This window comes from Sphaeramia orbicularis, chromosome 21 (genome assembly GCF_902148855.1).
Source record: "Sphaeramia orbicularis chromosome 21, fSphaOr1.1, whole genome shotgun sequence".
In the NCBI taxonomy this organism is placed as follows: Eukaryota; Metazoa; Chordata; class Actinopteri; order Kurtiformes; family Apogonidae; genus Sphaeramia; species Sphaeramia orbicularis.
Genome location: NC_043977.1, coordinates 27,965,906 through 27,985,421, shown reverse-complemented (window position 1 = coordinate 27,985,421; position 19,516 = coordinate 27,965,906). Strand labels below are relative to the sequence as shown.

Sequence of the window (19,516 nt, the reverse complement as noted above, 5' to 3'; positions counted from 1 at the left end):
GATATTACATAAATGGTGATAAATCACTTAAGGATGGTTAAATATGGAGAAAAAAATCATTTGGGGACAGCCACAAATGTCACACTGGGTCCTTATGGGTTAATTACAGTCTAATAACAATTAGAATTTTTTTACACTCAAACATATTTCTGCAGATCAGGTTTATCTAGAACAGCAAATTTACAGTAATGGTGTGAATTACAGTGTATGGGATGATGCATAAGTGTTCACTGTGTTGGCTGATATGGAAATAAACCAACAAAATCCATAAATATACAGGGGTTGGACAAAATAATGGAAACACCTTCACCTCAAGATGATAATGCCCCAATCCATACAGCTAGAACTGTTAAAGTAATGGCATGAGGAACATTCTAATGAAGTTGAGCATCTCGTATGGCCGGCACAGTCCCCAGACCTCAACATTATTGAGCATTTATGGTCAGTTTTAGAGATTCAAGTAAGACGTCGATTTCCACCGCCATCGTCTCTAAAAGAGTTGGAGGGTATTCTAACTGAAGAATGGCTTAAAATTCCTTTGGAAACAATTCACAAGTTGTATGAATCAATACCTCGGAGAATTGAGGCTGTAATTGCCGCAAAAGGCGGACCTACACCATATTAAATTATATTTTGTTGATTTTTTAAGGTGTTTCCATTATTTTGTCCAACCCCTGTACAAGAGAACAACACCTTTGAATAGCTGTCCACTGTAGTGACCACTATGCATGAAAGGGTTAAAGTGTGTGCCATCCTAAACAGTGTCCATCACCTTTACTTGGAGACAAAACTACAGCTTTTGAAAGACCTGAAAGACATCATGTGACTTTGCGTCTGCTATCAGTAGTGGCAAGATGACCACATAACAAGTGAGTGGGTGAGGGGGAGAGAGAGAGAGAGAGAGAGAGAGAGAGAGAGAGAGAGAGAGAGAGAGAGAGAGAGAGAGGGTTGATGAGGAGGAGCTATAAGACCGACTCCACGCACCATCAGCACCAACTTGCAGTCTTACATCCATCCTCATCCTTCTCGAGCGCGCAAACACTGATCATTTAATTTGATTTTTTGTTGTTGTTGTGTTTTTTTCTCTCCTCCCCTCCCGTCGGATGGTGCACAGGTGCATCCCACGGTTAACAGTCGCTCTCTGCTGAGTTGATTATGGTCACAACCCCCGCGGTGCCAAGGTGGAGTCACCGCGCGTATCTCGGATCGGTGCGCTTCTCCAGGGGCTGGGATGCGCACCGGGCACCTCTCGCTTCCTGCCTAGTTTCGGGTCTGAGCAGGAGTCAAGCGCTGCCCCAGGGCGCCGAAACAGGAGGACCCAGTCGACCCGGAGCAGGATGCCGGTGATGAGGGGGCTTCTGGCCCCACAAAACACCTTCTTGGACACCATCGCCACCCGCTTCGATGGCACCCGTGAGTAACAACAATAACCTGGTGCCTCTGCCTGAGTGTGCACACAGTGGAACGACTACAGTTCTGTGTTTTAAGAACGGACAGAGTATGGAGAAACCAGTGAGCACAACTTGTACTTGTTTGGTACTTTGATTTTTTTTTTTTTTTTTTTTTTTTTTTTTTTCCAAAGTACAACTTTTAAAGTTTGATATTATATAACCTTTGAACTCTTTAACGCACTAAACCAGGGGTGTCAAACTCATTTTAGTTCAGGGGCCACATTCAGCTAAATTTGATCTGAAATGGGCCAAACTAGTAAAATAATAACATAATAATATATAAATAATGCCAACTCCACACTTTCCTCTATGTTTTAGAGTGAAAAAAGTAAATTTACATTATGAAAAGGTTTACATCTACAAACTATCCTTTTAAAAGATGTGAATAACATGAACAAACTGAAAAAAATAAGTGTAATTTTAACAATATTCTGCCTCAGTTTATCATTACACATGTACATTATAACTTACAGATCACAGTGGATCTACAAATACACAAAACTTTAGTAACAGGCATAATATTGATAAAAATTGTACTTACTTCTCTTAATACATTTCAGGTTATTCACTTTTTTTGCGAAATTATACTTTGTTATAGTTGTCAATACATGAAAATATTTACATTTACAAACAGAAAAATTTGGCGTTGTCATTATTTGAATGTTATTATGATAGTATTTTTACTGGTCTGACCCACTTGAGATTGAATTGGTCTGAATGTAGAACCTGAACTAAAAGGATTGTTAATATCTTAGTGTAATTTTTGCATTTCACAAATTCATCCCAAGGGCCAGACTAGACCCTTTGGCAGGCCAGATTTGGCCCCCAGGCCGCATGTTTGACACCTGTGCACTAAATGCTCACTCTCCTCCATGTCTCTGTATGTGAAACTCTGAATGGGGCAGTGTTTCTTGGAACTAATTCCTATTTTTGTCCCCAACAGGATATTATACGCAGTTTACAAACATATCATAGTCTATACATGCTGAAAAATTGTTAATGGATGACTTATGCATTCTGACACTCATCCATTTCTTCCTACACTCTTAAAAATACAGGTACCAGCTTGTACTTAAAAGGGTACAAAGGGTACTTTTTTGAGAGACATTTCTGTACCCTTTTGAAGTGGTCCATTTTGTACCTTAAGTACTTTACATAGAAAGAAAACTCTCATATAGTTGATAATGCCATGATGTTTAAAGTTTGAACCGGTGGCCTAATTGAAAAAAAAAAACAAAACAAAACAAAACAGCATACATAGGCAAGCTATGACATCAAGACATGGAGGTGTGAATGAAAACTTGATAAAACAGATCATGGCAATAATCAGAGGTTCTAATAAGCTAAATAAATTATTAGGCTATTATCATTGAGCTAATCGGGCTATTAAATTAAAACACAAATTATTATTAAATATAATATAGAGTAATTACAGTATGATACTACCAGTCAAAAGTTTGGATTCACCTGGTTTTTCTTAATTTTCATGACTATTTACATTGTAGATTCTCACTGAAGGCATCAAAACTATGAATGAACACATATGGAATTATGCAGTTTTAAAAAAAGTGGGACATAACTCAAAGCATGTTTTAGATCATTCAAAATAGACACATTTTGCTTTTATTACTGTTTTGCACATTCTTGGCATTCTCTCCATGAGCGTCATGAGGTAGTCACCTGAAATGTTTTCCAAAAGTCTTGAAGGCATTCCTGGTGATGCTGAGCATTTGTTGGCCATCTGTGGTCCATCTCATGCCATTTAAATGAGAAGGTGAGGCCAAACTTTTGACTGGTAGTGTATATAATAAATAATGCACTAAGCCTAATGTTTGAACTATAATTAAGCCTATAGCCTATTCTCATGGTCTACACACATTTTTTAATGCTGCAGGGTACCTTATAGAAATACAAATGTGTACTTTACATAACTTTGGACCCTTTTTCATAGTCTAAAGGTGCAATTCTGGCCTTGTACTTTTGAGAGAACATTCTTAAAAATGTACTTATAGGTACATAAATGTTCTGATCTCGTACCTCTGTTTTTGAGAGTATATAGTTACAGCTGTCCAGGACATGTATTTCTTGAGGGCCAGTTGTGATGGTCTTTGGCTGTGGTCTTTTGACTGACGGAGTATATGAACATATGACGTGTATGACTGTAACATTCACCGTCGTTCACCTTTACGGTCTGAGTTTTCGTACCTCACTTCCCTAATCACCAGAAGCAAATCATGTTTTAATTTCTGGTCTATAGAATAACATCAATACGCAATCACAGTTGAATTTTACTGACATTCTTACAAGAGGGAGGTAAAATGTAGATTCTTTCATTGGCAGGGGTGTCTTGTGAACAGATGCAATGAGCAGCCCATGTGTGTTTGGGCTCCCGCTGGGTTGGTGGGTGGGTGAGAGAGAGATGCTTATATTGTGTTTGAGCCTTTCATTTCTCCCTCTGTGTTGATTATCAGGGTGATGGGAGTTTGTGTGAGTCTGCGGTGGGGCAAGCCGGTCCTAAACCAGTTATGTGTGACAGCATGATAGAGAAGATTATTCGACCATGCAGCAAGTCGCTTAAAGGCAGATCCGATCTCACTCAAGGCTTTTTTTCCCTCTTCTACTCCTAATTGACAAAATAGGAGCAATCTTGAGCAGACATATAAATGCTGGAGCTCCAAAATGGAAAGCGAGTTGTGAGTTTTGCCCTCTAGTAAGGACATCGGAGGACCAAATGGAAGAAATACCATCTCTCAGTCACTTTTCAACGACGGTCATAGGCAATTTTTTCAACTTATTGTATGATATTGTGTGATATCTAATGGTGAAGTTGCAGGTTGGTTCTAACATAATGTTCCTCTCACCATACCTACAGTGACTGCAAAAAACAAGGTTTGTTTTGTTCTGTCAGGGTTTTTCAGCAAGGTTGCATTACTTTGGTCCACTCAATCATAGTCAGTGATGTTAATGTGAATGCCACCCAGTATAAAACAGAAAAAAGAAGAGGAAATCCATATAGAGTTTAGGAAATGTGGTGGACTATGTGACTATAATATAACAGCTCATTCGACGGGAACAAAACAAAACAATTCTCCTTTTTGGACCATTGTGCAGTAATAAAAATGCAATTACGACAATTATATTGCATTTCTGTAAGTATATCCAATAAAATCTTACCCACTGGACCATTAAAGTGTGAAATGACAGTAATAATCGTGGTCTGTAACTCTAAAGTGAAGCAGTTTTGCATGAGCATCCAGATCACATGCCCACCACTTATATCCATCCACCCCTGCATCCCCACATATGCTGACACACAGATCATACCATAGCATCAAAATGATCCCATTCCTTTTCATGTTGTGTAGATTAACCCTCATCATGTGCAGAAGTAATCTAAGCCTCAGTATTTTTCATTCAGGGGCTAAAACACACGGCTCCATTTGGCGAGGTGCTGATAATTATACATCTCCAGCAGTGCATGTGCAGTCATTGTAATTAACTAGCATGGATGTCAAGACTTCATTGTGGCCTTTCTGCTTGTCAGCAAGGGGGGATGTGAGGGAAGGGTGAGAGACTGTGAGGTTTGGAAGGGCAAAAGTGTGCAGCATTTTGGGTTTGGAAAGTGTTCAGCTTTTTTAATGAAAGGAAGATAATTTATTTTAGTAAATATAAGGAATGCAGGTAGTGTTTCATAAATGTTTTGACATTGATTTCCGATTAAACCAAATGCTTAAGTTAGAAATGAGGAGAGTCGTGTCATGTCTCTGTCTGTGGAGGTGATGGAGGCTTTGTGTCTCTGAATCCAATGGAAAGGCTTTTTATCGTGAATCAAAACTTGATTTCTTTCAGAAGCTGTTTATTTTGTCCACAACCGTACCTGAAAGCACGTACCTGTCTTTTTACTCAAGAGTATTTGATGCTTTGTGCAGCTGCTCTGTTGTTTTATAACTCACTATTGAATGTGGAATTGGACTAGTCTGAATTGCACTTGGAAATGTGAGGAAAAAGTTCATTTCTAGGTCCAAAACATGCTACTATCAGATGAAATGCTGTGTGGATTTTGGTCAAATACGCTGAATAAAAATATAAATGCAACTCTTTTGTTTTTTGCTCCCATTTTTCTAAGACTTTTTTTCTATGTACACAAAAGGCCTATGTCTCTCAAATATTGTTCACAAATCTGTCTAAATCTGTGTTAGTGAGCACTTCTCTGCTCACAGGTGTGGAATATGAGGTTGCTGATTAGACAGCCTGATTATCGCACAGGTGTGCCTTAGGCTGGCCACAATAAAAGGCCACTCTAAAATGTGCAGTTTGATCACACAACACAATGCCATAGATGTCGCAACTTTTGATTGAACATGCTATGGGCATGCAGACTGCAGGACTGTCCACCAGAGCTGTTGCCCATGAACTGAATGTCCATTTCTCTACCATAAGCCGTCTCCAAAGGCGTTTCAGAGAATTTGGCAGTACATCCAACCGGACTCACAACCGCAGACCATGAGTAACCACACCAGCCTGAGACCTCCATATCCACCCTCTTCACCTCCAAGATCGTCTGAGGCCAGCTACCCGGACAGCTGCTGCAACAAGCGGTTTGCATAACCAAAGAATTTCTGCAAAACTGTCAGAAACCATCTCAGGGAAGCTCATCTGCATGCTCGTCATCCTCATCGGGGTCTCAACCTGACTGCAGTTTGTCATCATAACCGGCTTGAGTGGGCAAATGCTCACATTCGATGGCGTCTGGCACTTTGGAGAGGTGTTCTCTTCACAGATGAATCCTGGTTTTGACTGTACAGGGCGGATGGCAGACAGCGTGTATGGCGTGGTGTGGGTGAGCGGTTTGCTGATGTCAACGTTGTGAATCAAGTGACCCACAGAGGCGGTGAGGTTATGGTATGGGAAGGCGTATGTTATGGACAATGAACAAAAGTGCATTTTATTGATGATCTTTTGAATGCACAGATACCGTGTTGTGCCATTCATCCATGACCATTGCCTCATATTGCAACATGATAATGCACGCCCCCATGTTGAAGAATCTGGACACTATTCCTGGAAGCTGAAAACATCCCAGTTCTTGCATGGCCAGCACACTCACCAGACACGTCACCCATTGAGCATGTTTGGGATGCTCTGGATCAGCGTATATGACAGTGTTTTCCAGTTCATGCCAATATCCAGCAACTTCACACAGCCATTGAAGAGAAGTGGACCAACATTCCACAGGCCACACCCACCAACCTCTATGCAAAGGAGATGTGTTACACTGCGTGAGGCAAATGGTGGTCACACACATACGGTAAAACTGCACATTTTAGAGTGGCCTTCTATTGTGGCCAGCCTAAGGCACATCTATGCAATAATCAGGCTGTCTAATCAGCATCTTGATTAGACCTGATTAGACACCTGTGAGGTGGATGGATTATCTCACTAACACAGATTTAGACAGATTTGTCAACAATATTTGAGAGAAGTAGGCCTTTTGTGTACATAGAAAAGTCTTAGATCTTTGAATTCAGCTCATTAAAAATGGGAGCAAAAACAAAAGTGTTGTGTTTATATTTTTTTTTAAGTGTATTTACTGACATTCTCTTTGTTGCTCTTTGCACCTGCCTTGAATCAGCGTAAAATTTTGGTATATTTAAACTGAACAGTAGAATTTAGTTGACCTGAAATATGATTGCAGTGTCAACATGATGCTTCAGTATCATATTCCTGCTCATTGTAAAAAGCCTACATCAGAGTTTTGAAGTTTGATATTCAGTACAGCTCACATTCTCTGTCAAATAATAAGTAAAAAGCATGCACATCTTAAGGTATAGCTGGAAGTAGTATTAGAAAGTGCTATTTAACAGGCCTGTAACGGTACACGTACCGAACCGAACTGTTTGGGTATGCACCTGTTCGGTTCGGTACACAGCTGTACCAAAACGGCACAGTATGATGACAAAAAGAAAAAGGACTGAAAGACGTTGTTCGATGCGGAAGTTTAAATCTGCGCAAGTTTCACACGAACATATTGAAGGAGCACACATTGACCCGAAACATGAAATAGCATTTGATATAAGGTAAAAAAAAACAACAAATATGATGTGAACCTGGAAGGAAGAGACTGAAGACCCTCCACCATCAGTACAGTCCAGTTTGGATCAGTTCAGGATCAGGTGAAAGACAACAACGAGGAAAGAGATGTTAATAAGATGGATGTTGTTTGGCCCATAGGAACTACGGTAGCTCTAAAACACTTACACTAGCTCTGTCTGTCTGTCTGTCTGTCTGTCTGTCTGTCTGTCACGCACACTGTATAATAGAGGAATAAATATAACGTTGAAAGTATGTAAAGTTTCACTTTTGTCTCACGACAGCATTCATTACGTTAGTTATGGACCGCACCCCCAGGTATATAACTGCACAAAAAAATTTTTAAAAATCCCCCATGCACACAGGCACACACAAATACACACAGTGTCCTAAACAGTTTGTTCTCTGTCCTAAAATAAATAATTGGTTCATTGTGTTGTCAAAATTTCTCTTCAGTTTGTTTCAACAGAATACCAGTTTACCCTCCTGTTAATGTTGCACTTCATGTGGAATTTTTTTGTTATTTTTATGCAGAATGTGAACTGACAGAACTGTGATTAGATTTTTCTTGTTTGTTCGAACTACCTTTCGGGGAAAAGTGCAAAACTAATGTTTAAAATACATTTAGTAATATTATTAATTTTTTTTATTTTTCTATTGATTTGTAGCAGCAGAATTATATTATTCCTGTTTTCTATATTCTATTGTCTCCAAAAACTGGGGGAAAAATGTTTAAAAAATTCATAAATGCATTAATAGACATTTTGAGGGGTTTCTTTCTTCCCGTACCGAACCGAAAAAAAACTAAACGTGGCTTTGAAAACCGAAAACGTACCAAACCAAAAATTTTGTGTACGGTTACATGCCTACTATTTACTGTAGTTTACATATAAGAAATGTTTACAACAGTGGCTTAAATGATGCTCAGTCTGACACTAAATATGTGCAGCTGACTCCCTAATAGATTGACTTTACCCAAAACTATCAAATGTCCCAATATAGGTGGTTTATTTACCAGATATAACAATACATACAGTAGCATAGTCTCTGTAAACCCAATGAATAAACTAATTGTTTATGAGCCCATCAAAACACCTCTCTTTTTCAATGGAAAAAAGGTCATGTAATGAGTCCAGATTGACCCTGTTCATGAGTCATGAGGGAGAGAATAGAGGAAGATGAAGCGATTACCCATCATACCTGGTGCCTACAGTAATTACTATGGGGGTGGCGTTATGATCTGGGGTTGCTTCAGCTTGTCAGGTCTGGGTTAAGCAATGTCGACCTAAATGACCAGGTTTTTGCACCAATGAAGCTGAAAACACTCTTCAACATCTCCAAACTCAGTAAAAGTGTAAAGATATTTGGAGAAAGTATCACCAGAAACTGTCATAAAATAAGTGTCCAAGCTGTTGCCATGGATGTAATAAGCTAACGTCAATGAGTGGCTCTAAGTAGAAAACTGATTCTAACACAAACGTCAGAGATGTGCACACACAAACCTTACATATAGAGTCTTAAATAGGAAATGCAATTGCTACATCACTGTAATTTGACATTACAGCTTATGAATCATAGGCTTGAAGAAAGGTTATTATTTATAGACCTGTCTCATGAATGTTGTGCCCAACACCTCTCAAAACAGCCGCAGCAAAAGAACAAATACACACACACATGCATGCACACGCACATGCACGCACACACACACACACTTTGTAATTAGATGATCTGTCAAATGGCTAAGCACCCTCAGAATGTTTGTTTTAAAGCAATGGATTCATGCAGTGTTTTCATCATCAAGATTATTGTGATTATTGCTCATTTAGTGTTCATGAAGGAAAATTTTAACCAAGAGCATGAAAAAAGTCCTTCAAGGAACCATAAACATCAGGCATAATGCAATCAATATTCATTTGCTGCTGTGCTCTTTAGAAAAGGCAGCAGCTGTGTGGGACTGCACAAGTCAATTGGTCCTATTAATTGAGTGGGTCTTGGCTTGGTCCTAATCAGGTTAAGGCCTGATCCCTGCTCATCACATGGACGTGTTCAGGACTAGTAGTCTCTGTAAGCTGCTTCCAGTCTAGCACCGTTTCCTGCTTTCATGTCTCATTTTTCATTCAAAAGACGACCAAAAGAAGGACCTACAGAACAATCAGTGGGGAGACGATAAATCTTGTTATTGCATTGTCACTGAAGGTGCAACCTTTCCAGATAAAGATGCAGTTTTTTTATTTATTACCCCGCCCAATGAAGGGGAAGCAAGGGGCATTGTTTTTGGTTCGATGTGTTTGTTTCTTTGTTAATACTTTAGCAGCAAAACTATAGGTTCATTTCATACCAAATTGGGTTTATAGATTTCCAGTGACCCAGAATAGATGTCATTATATTTTGGGAAAGGTAGGTCGAAGTTGTAATTTTTTTATGCTTTTTAAAAATCTTCCCTTTTATTTATAGTCAGCAAAATACATGCGAGGGGCGGGGTTTGTTGTGTCTGGCACCACTATTTTTTTTTTTTTAATTCAGCCTGGTGTCAGATTGTCTACTACTTGATCCATTAAACTTACTTCACTTTCAGAATAGAAATGAAACCAAATCTGATTTACAAATAGGATTATAAATGAAGTTTTTAAATTGCTAATCCGTGATTTATTACTGCCCATGCATAGCAATAAGTAACTTCAATAAATGAGTTGCAAATGAATCTTTTACTTGGACTCATATGTATTTTAGAAAACAAAAAGCTGTAATTTTTAAATTTAGAAACTGCAGGTTTTTGAATCATTCATCTTCACCCTCATTGTTGCTATATATAATACTTATATATATTTAAGACTTTGCCATAAATCCAATTTCCACATTAATGTATACTCTGTCTCCAACAGCATTGCCAGATTATCTCAGTCCACTCTCTTTGCTACTCTTGTGAGTTTATCTCTGCTCTGCTGATTTCATGAGTCATCAACACTTCCTTATTTTTTTAATATCAAAGTTGCACTGTGCTTACTGTGCCTGCTTGCTTTCAACCTGATTTGCTAATCTATCCTTAATATTGAAACCAATTGTCCTATAAGAACGATCTACCGCTTCAGACAGCACACAGAAGACTGATAAACTTAAGGAAGACATCTGATGACTCTCAGCTGATCTGCAAGGGAAGTAGAAGTATTCTCTTTAGTCCAGTTTCATGGACATAGCTGTTGGACAGTCCAAATGGATTGCCCCTCTTAGTGCAGCTTTATGGGACATATGGGCCAAATCTGGCCCGCCAAAGGGTCCAATCCGGCCCGCGGGATGAATTTAAATGCAAAAATTACACAGAAAATATTAACAATCAATGGTGTCAAAATCATTTTAATTCAGGTTCCACATACAGACACATACAGACCAGTTAGATTAAAATGGGTCAGACCAATAAAATTTTATAATTACCTATAAATAATCATAACTCCAAATTTTCTCTTTGTTTTTTGGTGTAAAAAAGTAAAATTACATGAAAATGTTCACATTACCAAACTATACTTTTACAAAAAATGTGAATAACCTGAACAAATATGAACAAACAGAACTGTCTTAAGAAAAGTAAATGCAATTTTACCAATATTCTGCCTGTTATTAAATCTTTTGTGTGATTGTAATGCACATGTGTAAATGATAAACTGATAAACCGAGGCAGAATATGGTTAAAATTGCTCTTGTTTTTCTTAAGACATTTCAAGTTGTTCATGTTGTTTAGATTTTTAAGGAAACTTTGTAGATGTAAGCCTGATTATAATATAATTTTACATTTTTCAGTGTTATTTTACTGGTCCAGCCCATTTGAGATCAAATTGGGCTGAATGTGGAACTGAACCAAAATGAGTTTGACACCCCTGTCTTAGGTGATGCTTGTACAGCTCCAACATGTCCTGAAGCTGCCCCACCACACACACACATACAAAAAAAAACAAAAACAAAAAAAAACTGCCAGTGTTGAGTAGTGTATAGGATTTAATTTAGGATTTGCTAATAATATGTCAATGATTATGGCCTTCACTGGATCTTTCCATCTTTTCTGCTTGTAGTGACACATAAGGGTGCGGTTTCACCTGCTAGCACCACCACCACCGGCCCATTTTATAATGAACTCTTTGACCAAGAACCTTCCCCATACAGACCATTATTAGGCACAGAGCCTCCCCTCCACTTAACCAAGCTGAATGCTGGAAACAATAACAACTAACACTGCATTTGATTACTTACAAATTACAACTTTGGTCTGTTTAAAGTTTTATCGTCCAGAATGCCTTAGGCTCGTCAATGATTACTGAAGATATGCCTGTCTGCTTTGCTTTTGTTTAATTTTTACGTTTTTTAGTCACCGACCTGCCGCTTCTGTTCTGCATCTTAATTTTACAAGATACCTAAATATGTTGATTATATTTGGGATTTTTCTTAATTTCATACCAGATACGAGGGCTTATCCTTGATTCATACATGTGGTTCTTTTCATTGCCTTCCATCACGTTAAGATCATTAAGATTATTTTACCCTCATTAAGTCTGTTAAAGGGCTCACTCATTCTAAAGGTCAGATCTATCAATTCAGGTCTCTAGGGCAGACTCTTACTCATGCATCTGCATTAACTGGATGTGCTTGGAACCTTGTTGTTTTAAAGTGCTATTACAGTATTCCTACGGTTCATACTGCACTCACTCTTGCTTTCTTAAAGCTGGATGTGCAATTAAAGTCATTCATCCTTTTATTTCTTCATTATTTAATTCCACTGTCTGGCCCAAGATGCTCTGTTGCACTCAATAGCAATCACTTCAATGGTGACTACCTAACCCTCCTTTACCAAATTGCACTTTTTAAAACTAGGAAGCAAAATATGATAACCCTCCAGGGGTAAATGGTGATACTCAGACCCTCAAACTGTTGTCCAAGTCATGCTGAACTTGATTTCATTCCCTGATGTCTTACCTTTTCCAGCTTGTCTTAATAATGCTATTATGCACGCTCTACTGATGGAACCCAGTATAGATCATGTGTCTTTAAATTGTTACAGACTTAAATCCAAATTGTTTTTTTTTTGTTTTGTTTTGTTTTGTTTTGTTTTGTTTTTTACCAAAGGTTATGGAGAAAGTGATATCTTCTCCATTGATGTATTTTATGAAAAGTTTTGGCATGTTTGAGCAATTTTCAGTCTAGTTTTAATGCACTGCATAGAACTGAGACACCAGTAACCTATAATTAACTGCAGACAGAAGTGACTGCTCAATTTTTAGGACCTTTGTAATATGACTTCCAGGGTCTCATTAAAAAAATTCGTTTTCAGCAGCACAGATGACATGTGATGTCCCCCAAGGCTCAGTTCTTGACCCACTTCTATTCTCTATCCACAATATATGCTGCCTCTACGATAAGTCATTGAGAACCATGGTGTCCCCCCCCGCCATTTTTATGCAAATGAAACCCAGTTATGTGTGCCTTGAAGTCCCTGAAATCCTTACAAATTTTGCTGCCTGTCTTTTGGACATTCAATCTCGGATGTCCAAAACGTCATTGAATTTCATGTCAAGAAGTTGGAGGTCCCCCAAATTCAATCTCCTCTTTTTTGACCCTCAGTCTGTCTGGCCTACTGAATATTATGCACAGACCTTCTGTCTTCTTCAGTCTCAGTTTATTAATTACCTCCGCCAAGGAGGTTATGTTTTGCCAGGGTTTGTTTGTCTGTTTGTTTGTCTGTCCTAAGTGTGCAACATAACTCAAAAGTTATGGACAGATTTTGATGAAATTTTCAGGGTTTGTTGGAAATGGGAGAAGGAAGAAATGATTAAATTTTGGTGGTGATCGGGGTGGGGGGGCCCACGGGGGGGGCCACTGATCAGCCTTGGCGGAGGTCTGAGCTCTCCGAGTGCTTCTAGTTGAATATATTCTTATCATTTGCTGTGCTGCAAAAAGTTGTATATGCTTTTATTAATTCAGGACTTGGTAATTGTAACGAACTCAGGTAGAAGTCTGCACTCCATCCACCACCCCCAACTACACAACTGTACGTCTTACCTATTTGCTTAGGTAAATCCAGGTGGGAACTGTTTCTTTTTTTTTTTTTTTTTTTTTTTTTTTTAACGTAGGTTGGTCATTTCAAAATGCTGTAGCTTTACTCATCCCATCACATCACAGAAAAAAATGACCACATCACTGCTGTTCTGGCTTCTCTGTACTGGCTTGTGGTTATTTATCATGCTGGTTTAAACAATTTATTGCTTGCTTTTAATGCCTTAAATATCTGACCTTTCTATATGTTACTTTTCTTGTTGCTAAAATAGACAGTGCGTATACTGGGATTGCTGCTTTTATTTGTACCTGCTTGCCATTTAGACTCATGGATGCAGCCCTGCTTGTAATTCCCAGGTCACGTTTTGTAACAAAGGTTGTTTGAGCAACACTCTTTGCCTGCTGAAACAAAGCGCTAAGTCTCTAAGGTCTTTAAAGTCACGTCTTAAAACTGCTCTTAAACTGATTTTTATTGCACTTGTAAATCTACGCTTGCTTTTTATCTGCTTTGTCTGGTTTTACTTTTCTGGAATGATCTTTGTTTAGAAAGTTAACGATTTTTAATACGATAGATGCATATCTGTACACATATGTAAGTGATAAAATGAGTTCTCCAAGCTCCAGGCTGCATGAAGGAACACTGTCACCTGTTCCTTTTGCCTGGGTTTTGGTGTCTGACTTCAGCTTTGCTTGTGTATGTTTGACAGCACAGATTAGCGGTGAAGCATTGTTATGTCTCAGGGGTGTGTTTTCCCCTGTGGTGTTTTGTGCTTATACCTGCCCCCAAGCTGCTCATCAGCCAGGAACAGATGTAATGATAGATAGTTAGGTCTGGCTCTTTCTGGTATTAGCAATCTACACTGAACAGATTTTACAGCAGATTACATAACTGTTAGTCTATGGTCACACTAGTAGCCGCTCTGCTCTGTTTGTCATGGTTACAGTTTTTCTTTAGTGATAGAATGCAAACATGCTAAAAGATTTTGTTTTGTGTGAATTATATCATATATTTAAAGGTTTGTTACGGTCTGGCATCATTTTCTGTCGTAGCCCAGACCAAACCAAATTCTAGCTCTACTAAAGGCATCATTCTCATTGTCAAGTAGAGTCGAGGCCCAGGGCACCTCAGTGACATAAGCATTAAAGAGGGAACATGCGATCCAGAATAAAAATAGTGATTTTCTGTAACAATTACAAATACTGTGATTAAGTTGATTCACTAAACTGATTTAAATACTTTACACAGTCATGATTATGTTGAATGAATGTAAATGGTAAGGTTTAGAGCAGGGGTGTCAAACTCATTTTAGTTCAGGGGCCACATTAAGCCAAATTTGATCTGAAGTGGGCCAAACCAGTGAAATAATAACATAATAATATATAAATAATGTCCACTCCAAACTTAAAAAAGTAAAAGTATGCGATGAAAATGTTTACATCTACCAACTATCCTTTAAAACAATGTGAATAACATGGAGAAACTGAAATTTCTCAAAAAAAAAAAAAAAGTGCAATGTAAATTACAACTTATAGATCACAGTGGATCAACAAATACACAAAACATTTAAAAACAGGCAGAATACTCCAGACATTTCAAAATGTTCATATTTGTTCAGGTTATTCATATTTTTTATGTTGTTTTTTTTTTTTTTTAATGATAGTTTGTTTTAGTGTAAATACAGTAAAATGACATGAAAATGTTTATATTTAAAAAAAGGAAAAATTTGGAGTTGTGCGTATTTATGTTATTATGATAGTATTTTTTTTATTTATTTATTTATTTATTTTTTAATGTAACCTTTATTTAATTGAAGGAGTTTTACAAAATATTACAAAACACAAACATAACCATCTATACTTAATAACCAGATACATATTTCCCCACCCGTATATACAGCCAGTCATAAAAAAAATACACAATAACCCATGTTGATGATGATGAATAAAAATAAAACATCTGTATATACACTCACACATAAATTTACATCAACACATATACACAATAACAAATGCACATGTGCTTAGAATAATGCGCATACCTGTCTACATACACATACATATACAAACTTACACCCTACATACACCTCTTCCCCCTCTTTTTTTTTTTTTTTTAACAAATTTTATTTTTTAATTTTTAACAATACAAAACAGTCTCCTCAGGTTGAGGAGTAGGAGAGAAGAAAAAAAAAAAAAAAAAAAACAGATAAAAAGAACACCCTGTGATGGTGTCAGAATATTAAGGTCCCTTAATAGATACATTTGTCTGTGAATGTCAGACACTTTCCCCAGTTTTTCACAAAGAGATTTTCTTTTAACTTCAGTTTATATGTAAGATGTTCCATGACAAGTATATAATCTATGATTGAAATCCATTGTTTATAAGACGGAGCATCAGTCTTAAGCCAGTTCTTTGTTATGGCCTTCTTTCCAGCCACCAGAAGGATCTTGACAAGATATCTGTCTTCTTTATGTACTGATTCTTCCAAATGTCAGAGGTACAGAACAAGATAAGAATTTGGGATTGCAAATCCCAACACCTCACAGAGAGCTGAGTGAACCTTCCCCCAGAAGGGTTGGATATTTGAGCATTTCCAAAATGTGTGTGTGATCTGGACCCATGTGATTCCAAAGTCTCCAACATGGCTGCTGAGTATTCATTAGTTTACTTTTAATTTTTGATGTAATGAAATAACGAATTAGATTTTTCCAATTAAATTCTCTCCTTCCCCTTCTTTTTTAAATCAAGGTCAAGGTCAAGGTTACTTTATTTATACCCATAGGTAGATTTGTTTTGCAGTCTAGGTGATTGCCTTGGCATTACAACAACACTTACGTTAAACATGCAAGACAGGTACTTGATCACGCTTACAGACAGGACAAAAAGACAGGACAAGAAGTGCTCAGTGTTCCACCATTCATCGGTATAGCAGCATGGATAAGTAAAAAAATAAAATAAATAAGATCCAATAAATAAAAACAAGATGCAATAAAACACCATAAAAAACCAGTAAAGATAAAAGAAAAACAATCTGGGATAAAAACCAGGATAAGAACATAAAGTTTAAAAATTTAAAAATTTGAAGTCACAGTAATAATAATAGAGCAAAGAAATGGAATAAATAACTAAATTGGTTAGTAAAGTGCAATGTCACTATTTCTTATTGAGCTCAGTGACGGCGACAGGAACAAAGCTATTTTTATAACGCTGTGTCCTGCACCTTGGGACTAAGAACCTCCGTCCAGAGGAAAGGAGTTGAAATTCACCTCGTAAAGGATGGGAGCCATTGTTAAGGACTGATGAAGCCATCCTCTGTACCTGATTAGTGTACAGGGAGGCGGGACAAAACTGGGACTCACCAATCAGGCGACTAGACATCTCACTATTTGATTTAGTGAGTTTCTCTCTGCAACTGAGGTCTGACCGAACCACGCCACCAGACAAAAGATAAAACAGACTCAATAAAGGAACGATAAAACAAAGTTAAAATGAGAAACAGACTGAGAAGAAAGTAGATAGTATATACATAGCCTCCCTCTCTTTCACAAAACATTTCTTGAATATTGCCCGGCAGTAATTTATTCTTTGCTTTATACATTATTTGAATAGTTTTGAACTCCACAAGGTCAATGAGTTTTAAAGTTTTAGATTGTAAAACTAGTGGATTTGTGTGTTCCTGAAAACCAACATTGTGAACAATTCTTACTGCTCTTTTTTGCAATATAAAAAATCTTTGTAATGAACTTGTATATGTACAGGGGTTGGACAAAATAATGGAAACACCTTCACCTCAAGATGATAATGCCCCAATCCATACAGCTAGAATTGTTAAAGAATGGCTTGAGGAACATTCTAATGAAGTTGAGCATCTCGTATGGCCGGCACAGTCCCCAGACCTCAACATTATTGAGCATTTATGGTCAGTTTTAGAGATTCAAGTAAGACGTCGATTTCCACCGCCATCGTCTCTAAAAGAGTTGGAGGGTATTCTAACTGAAGAATGGCTTAAAATTCCTTTGGAAACAATTCACAAGTTGTATGAATCAATACCTCGGAGAATTGAGGCTGTAATTGCCGCAAAAGGCGGACCTACACCATATTAAATTATATTTTGTTGATTTTTTTAAGGTGTTTCCATTATTTTGTCCAACCCTTGTATTTCCCTTGTATATGTATATTATAAGGATATCTAATTTGATGCTGGGATTTAATGCTCATTTTACACATTCCAAGGAAGAGTAATTGAAGTAACAGTACAGTATATACACAGCCATGACAGACTGGGGGGGTCTACACCATGTTCACAAACACTGATTGAGATCTAAATCTATTGTGATCTAGAACAATGTTTCTAGAAAAATGGCCGTATTTATCATGTTTACTGAGGTAGATTGGTGTATGACTCATGGAAACCCGCAGCACTGCTTACTAAATCTGACCGACTCGGCAGCTTACATTCCACACCTGCTGCTTAAAGCCAGTGAGCCAGGCTATTTAACCTTTTAGATACAGAGATCATGAATATGGAACAATAAACATTAGTGACCACATGTGATTAATTATGTAGCTCCACATATGGTTTTGACTTTCATTTTTACTTGTCTTGCTGCTTTAACCCTTTCATGCATAGTGGTCACTACAGTGGACAGTTACTCTACAGCTTTACTCTTGTATATTCATGACTTTTGTTGTTTTAGTTCCATATCAACCAACACAGTGGACACTTATGCATCATCTCATAAAATTCATACAGTTATTGTAACTTTGCTGTTCTTGATTGGTTCTTGAGTGGAAATCAATTGTTAATTTTTATTTTTTGCATATTATCTCCATGAAGTGAGTAATAACTAGTATTAGAATATGTTAAAATGTGAGAAAACATCAGATTAGCTGCATTAAACATGGTTTCATTTCACTGTTTTCATATCACTTTATGATATTGGGTTTTAAATACATGTTTCTTTGCTTCAAGAATAAAATGAATGGTGTAGCTGAGTGGACATTTTTATAACTCCATGAAAAACAGGTTGATTAAAAAAAAAAAAAAAAATCAATCTCATTGTTTTTTTGTTTTTTTTTTCATACCTAAATAGGAAAAAAAACACTCAAGAAAAAAATCTTGATTAAGGTTCTCATAATTCATACATGAAAGGGTTAAAATGAGGAAAACTTCTTATTTGAAACATTGTTTTTGAATTATAGATTTAGGACATAATAGACCACAGGTGTCAAACATGCGGCCCGTGGGCCAAAACTGGCCCTCCAAAGGTTCCAATCCGGCCCACAGCATGATTGTATGGAGTGCAAAAATTACACTGAAGATCTGAACAGTCAAAAAAGTGTTGAACTGGTTTTAGCCCAGTGTGATCTAAAGTCAAATAATAGTCTAATAACCCTTACAATAAAATGAGTACAATTTTAACAATATTCTGTCTGTTACTAAATGTTTTGTGGATTTGTAGATCCGATTTGTAAGTTGTGTTAATAAGTTGACACATAATATTGTAGACATTTTAGTTACACATTCCAAACTTCAAAATTTCAACAATATTACGCACATCCAAGCCCGGACCACCAGACTCCAAAAGAGTTTTTATCCAGAGGCAGTTAGAATGATGAACTCCTGCTGAACTTTGAGCCCAGAATGCCCTTTTAAACTGGCACTTTACTGCTGTGCACATTATAAATAAAACTTTTTTTTAGTTATTTATAAGTAATTTTTAGGGGGGGTGTTATTGTTATTGCTTTTTTTTTTTTTTTTTTTATATCAGTATTTTATTATTTTTATTATTTTATCAGTAACTTATACTATTTTTATTAAATGCTGCTGACAGTCAGGGACCTGAGTACAATATTTCGTTTCTGTGTATTTTTATATGCTGAAATGACAAACAAACTTGAATCTGTATTATGTTTATGTAACATTGTATGTCATGTACAT

The 19,516-nt window shown here is 37.2% G+C and overlaps 1 protein-coding gene across 1 annotated transcript in view; it reads left to right on the top strand.

Annotated features, from left to right (window-relative positions):
- The first annotated feature begins 1,021 nt into the window (after window positions 1–1,021).
- Window positions 1,022–19,516, top strand: part of kcnh3 (potassium voltage-gated channel, subfamily H (eag-related), member 3) — a 223,431-nt gene continuing 204,936 nt past the window's right edge. Inside the window, exon 1 of the mRNA XM_030124968.1 lies at window positions 1,022–1,413. Within this exon, the coding sequence (XP_029980828.1) occupies window positions 1,338–1,413 (76 nt within the window). The 5' untranslated portion in view covers window positions 1,022–1,337. The remainder of the gene's footprint in view (window positions 1,414–19,516) is intronic.